The sequence below is a fragment of the Nematolebias whitei genome, chromosome 8 (assembly GCF_014905685.2).
Source record: "Nematolebias whitei isolate Nwh7 chromosome 8, NemWhi1, whole genome shotgun sequence".
Classification (NCBI taxonomy): Eukaryota; Metazoa; Chordata; class Actinopteri; order Cyprinodontiformes; family Rivulidae; genus Nematolebias; species Nematolebias whitei.
In genome coordinates, this window is record NC_056505.1 from 46600653 (window position 1) to 46606313 (window position 5661).

Consider the following 5661-nt stretch of genomic DNA (forward strand, 5'->3'; position numbering starts at 1 on the left):
AGCGGTTTACCTGCAGAGCTGCAGCGGTTTACCTGCAGAGCTGCAGCAGTTTTGCATTACGAACACTTTGCAGTCATTTCATTAATGAGTTTCCAACTTTTGTTTCATGTTAATCTACTGTAATAAACCTTTGTAAAATACACCAGAATGCAGGAAATGGCATCTACTCTATCCAAAGTTCTCTGGGGTAGGACCCTCAGACTCCAACCCCCCCGTGAAAATATAGTCGGACATTAAACCGGTCCGTGGCGCTATAAAGATTGGGGACCACTGTTTTAGAGAACAAAGCATGGAGTGTCCAGATGTGGAGCTGCTGTCAGTCTGTGGGATTCATCTTGCCAGATTTGAGTGTGTAAGATAAACATTTGTTGAATTAGTTGGTTTAATTGGATTTTCTGTAAACAAGCAAAAGTAAGTTAAAACAAACAAACTGAAAAAGCTCATCTGTGTAACGATACTGCAGAACTGTAGAGTGAAAAGTTAGATTTGGGTGAGGACAAAAAAGGAGACATTTGGTATACTAAAAACATTTGTACATGTTTTTGTTTGTTTTGTGTTTAACCCTTTATGCAGCTCCTGTGGACAGATCCTGACATCTCTAAATAAAGCCTGCCCAGCTCCTTCAGACTTATCTTTGGCCTCCTGGATGTTTCTCTGACTAATGGGAACCACTCATACAACTTCAAGCTTGGATCTCCACATTCCCCATTTCTGAATTGCAAAACCATCCAGAAGTCCAGTAGTTTTTTTTTGTTTAATCCGCATTGCACCCTCTGGTGCTGAGACACCACACCCAAAGGTTCCTCTAAAACCTCCAGATGTGATTCTTCTGAAGCCACGTTTCTCACCTGACTGTCTGACAGTGTGAACATCTGCAACTCTCCTGTAGCCGCAGCCATCCCCAGCACCGGCTGCTCTGCCACAGGAACATGGCACCTGAAAATAATAAAAACTTCATAAAAGCAGGAAATGGTTGTTAATGCAGCCACGCTGGTCAAACCTGGTTCCTTACCATTTTAAATCTAAAATCGCTGCAGTGTCTGTGCGCTGTAGCTCCGTGAGAGGGGGTCTCAACGGCCCCTCTTGACGACACTCAAAAAGGTAAAGACGTCCAGTTCGGCTAGGGGCAGCGTCTTCTTCCCCTCCCTGCAGCATGAATGACATCAGCAAGGCTATTAACTGGAATATGACAAGTTAGTCCTAAAACTGCCTGTTCAAAAGACCAACTTTGTTGAATATGGGTTGTTTTATTTTAATGTTTTATTTTAATTAATTTAAATTTTTTTTTTTTAATCTGTATGCCTCTTTTATGATTGTCTGTTGTTATCACTGTTGTCCACTGTTGTCATCACTCTGTTAAATCAGGTCTCTCTTGTAAATGAGTCCCCGAGGCTCAATGGGATCAACATGTCTAAATAAAGGTTGAATGAATGAAAATGTTTGTATTACATATATATATATATATATATGTATATATATATATGTCAATAATCTATACATTTATGCAAGGCGACAAATTAAAATGTATTATTTGACTTGTTGCATTCATGTATGCAAATGTAAAGATGATAATTTTGAATTTAATTTTGTTTTGAAAAAAAAAGCCAAGATGGCTGTGCTCACTGCAGCTTCTCAGGCTCCCAGTGGAAACCCTGTTTTTCTCGTTTTTGAAATCGGCTCCAAACCTGACTCCGCACGCTTTAAACATGTTAGTTAATTTTAGATGAACCTAACTTATTAGCATAAGAGAAGGTTTGACGTCGAATACAGCAGCAATGACAACGATCGACAACGATCTGAAAACTATGCTTGGCAGATTACAGTTTCTACGGACATCAGCGCTCTAAGGGGAGGAGGAAGCACTGTGCCCAGGGGAAGAAGAGGGGAAACGAGGCGGAGTATTAACGAGACTAAGGCTAATGCTAACAGACTGCCGATCGCATCTCTCTTCCTGGCCAACGTCCACTCCTTTGAAAACAAGCTGGATCTTCTGCGACTGAGAGTGAGTGTCTTAGAGGAGATGATGAAATGTGCAGTACTCCGTGTCACAGAGACATGGCTTAATAACAACATGCCAGACTGAGCCTTTCAGCTGGATGACAGAATTTTTTTTCGGGCGGATCGCTGCAGCAAACTATTGAGAAAGGCACAGGGAGGCGGAGTATGTGTCTACATAAACAAAAGTTAGTCCACAAGCTGTGTTCTGATAAACAGCTCCTGCTCAGAGGCTTTAGAACTGACTGTGAAATGTCGACCACAGTATTTACCTCGGGAGTTTTCAGCAGTGTATACATCGTTGTCGATATAACTCTGGATGCTAATGCTAAGTATGTCCTGCGGGAGCTACATGATAACATCAGCTTGCTGCAAAACAAGCATCCAGAGGCTTTTTACGTGGTGGCCGGTGATTTTAATCATGTAAACCTGAAAGACACTCTGCCAAGATTTTATCAGCACGGGACCATACCAGCACGAGGAAATGACACACTAGACCATGTTTACACCAGTATACGAGACGCATATAAAGCCGTACCCCACCTCGGCCTCTCTCACCACATCTCCATCTTTATGACCCCTGTCTACCTACCCCCACTGAGATGTTCCGGACCCACAAAGAGGACCTTCATGGTGTGCCCCAGCGACAGTGACTCTGTACTGCAGGACTGTTTTGCATGCAGACTGGCAGATCTTCAGGGAGGCTGCTGTAAATGAGGGACAGCTGGATCTGGAGGAATACACATCTGCTGCCCTCAGATACATCAGCAAGTGTGTTGAAAATGTCACCACCCCCAAGACTGTGAAGTGCTACCCAAATCAGAAACCCTGGCTGATCGCAGAAGTTCGTATCCTGCAAAAAGCCAGGGATGCCTTCAGGTCTAGCAACACACAAACTGGGGAGGGCAAGGAAAGAGCTGGCTGCTGGTATTAAGAGGGCCAAAGCCATATACGCACAGAAGATCATGGGACATTTCTCCTCACATGACCCATGGAGCATATCGAAGGGCATAAAGTGCATAACAGACTATAAAAGCACGGGTGCACAATGCCCTTAGGACCCATCACTGCCTGATGCTATCAACAGTTTCTATGCTCACTTTGAAGACCCAAACAGACCACCCAGCACCAGACTTACCTCACCACCGGAAGAGGAGTTCCTCAGCATGACCTCAGCTGAAGTAAGGAGGACCGACAAGAGGATTAATCCTCACAAAGCAACTGGCCCAAACAACATCCCTGAGAGGGTGCTGAGAGACTGTGTCGATCAGCTCTGCAAAGTGCTGGACGACATCTTTAACTCCTCCTTCACCCTGGCAACTGTTCCCACCTGCCTGAAGACCGCCACCATCATCCCAGTTCCTAAGAGCTCTGCAGTGACTGGTCTGAATGACTACGGGCCAGTAGCCCTCGCCCGGATAGTCGCTAAATGCTTTGAAGGACTGGTCATAGCCCATATCAAAGCTACCATCAACATCAGTGAGGACCCTCACCAGTACGCATACCACAAGAATCAATCAACAATGATGCCATCTGCTCTGTGGTCCACACTGCTCTCACCCACCTGGAGTAGAAGGACTCTTACGTCCGTATGTTCTTTGTGGACTTCACATCTGCCTTCAACACCATCTCCCAAATCCTGATGGACAACCTACTCACTCTAGGGGTGCAGTCACACCAGCCCTGCTTAGTCCGCTTTAATTGAACTCTAGCTCGTTTTCCTAGAAAGTCCGGTTCGTTTGGGGAGGTGTGAAAGCACCATTGAACTCTGGCCCAGGCTAAAACCTAGGTCTCAGTCCGGTAGAACAAAACTCCAGCGCAGTTGGAGTACAGTGTGAATGTAAACAGACCGAGCCCCGCTCCACAAGCAAGAAGTGGAGTACAACGCAGGGCAAACAAACACGCATTTCTCTGACCTTATATGGAGCCGTCAGCTGCCTTGTGTGAAAAACAATATTCTCCATGGTCTTCTGTCTCATCTTCTGCTCATGCTAAGTCCATTTTTGAAAAATGACAAAATATAACTCCTAAAACTGCTAAAACTTGATGCCACTTCGTTTTTGTTTTTATTTCCAGAAGAAGTGTCTTCAGAGGTTTTTGTGTCGTTTCTTTCAGTAGTTCTTGGTGCAGCGCCCCCACAGGCGAGCGGGGGAACAGGTTGGTTCAACAGGTTGACTCGACTGCACAGTGCAGTGTGAATGCAAACGCACCAGCTCAAATGTAACAAAAGGTCATGAATATTGGTCCCGAACCGAACCGAGTCAACTGGACTATCAGGTGTGAATGCACCATATGCAACTGGGTCCTGGATCTGTGGTGGAAGTGGTCTCCAGTTACAAGTACTTGGGTGTGCACCTGAATAACAACCTCAGCTGGGGCAACAACACCACCAGCCTGACCAAGAAAGCTCATCAGAGACTCTACTTCCTCAGAAGGCTGTGTAACAATATGAAGGGTGTGAGATGGAGGAAGAAGGGTGACACTTTCTCCACTCCCCTCCACTACATTTATTTTATTTATTTAGCTCTTATTAAAGTGGAGCACCAGCCGGTCAGTTTACTGACCAACAACAACTTAATTAATATTTTCACCCTTTAATGATCAGAACTCAGTCACTGAAGTAGAATCTGTTGATTACAGAGAGTTTTATACCAGAACACATGAATATTCATCTGAATGAAGACAACAAAGTTGTCTTTGAAGTTTATTACAAAAATAATTAAACAAAAAATCAACAACAACAATAAACAAACAATAATAATGAATCAATCAAGGCTTAATTCTCTTATCTAAGACTAAATTGACTCTTTGAGCAGGAATTGTTTCAGTTTTATACGCGCATGAATTTAGACAAAGTTTGTCTATTTTAATAAATAGTTTACTTTGCATGTTGGTTGAAAGAAGTTAATTAATCTGATCAGATAAAGTCATTTATCGTCACTGCAAGCAGGAAATGATTTACCAAGTTGCATCAGCTGAAAATAGAGAGTTGCATCATGTCACCAGGTTCTGCTCCTTACTGGGTCAGTGTTGATGGCACCACTCATCTTTCTGGGGTTCTCTGGTGGATCTGACCAGAGACACCATGAGGACTCACCAGGAACTGCCCAAGGTAGCTGACCGTCACTGTGACAGCTTCAGGGTCTGTGAGGGAACACCTGATGAGAAGGTGCACCGTCCATCGGCACCTTCAGCCGAGAACGTGAGTCTTGCAGTGAGAAAAGGATTCATCTTCTGTGGTTATCTAAACTTCTAACAATTATAATTTGAGCGACATGTTTATCTGCTCAGGAGTTGAACGAGTGGACCTAGACACGGCCACCAGGATCGAGTCCACAGACAAACCGTCTTCCGTTTCGGGACGAAGACGAACTGTTCATCTACTATAGTTAATTTAAATAGATACTATATTGATGGATAAATATGGGATTAGTTGTTAAGTGTATGGATTATACATGTAATGAATGTAAGATTATGTAAGTGGTTAAGGAGTGGGAATTTTGATAAGTTTATACTTCTACCCACTCCCTTCATGCTATATATATATATATATATATATATATATATATATATATATATATTTCTGTTTACATATTCAAAAAATAAACTAAACTAAACTAAAAGTGGGGCGTGCAATATTATTGGGCCCCTTTACTTTCAGTGCAG

At 43.3% G+C, this 5661-nt stretch overlaps 1 protein-coding gene across 1 annotated transcript in view; it reads right to left on the minus strand.

The window, feature by feature from the left end:
- The window catches only part of dph7 (diphthamide biosynthesis 7), an 8476-nt gene extending 7399 nt beyond the window's left edge, over positions 1–1077 (minus strand). Inside the window, exons 1-2 of the mRNA XM_037680637.1 lie at positions 1013–1077; positions 849–936 (exon numbers count right to left, since the gene is read on the minus strand). Coding sequence (XP_037536565.1) covers positions 849–899 — 51 coding nt within the window. The 5' untranslated portion in view covers positions 900–936; positions 1013–1077. The remainder of the gene's footprint in view (positions 1–848; positions 937–1012) is intronic.
- Between the last annotated feature and the right edge of the window lie 4584 nt (positions 1078–5661).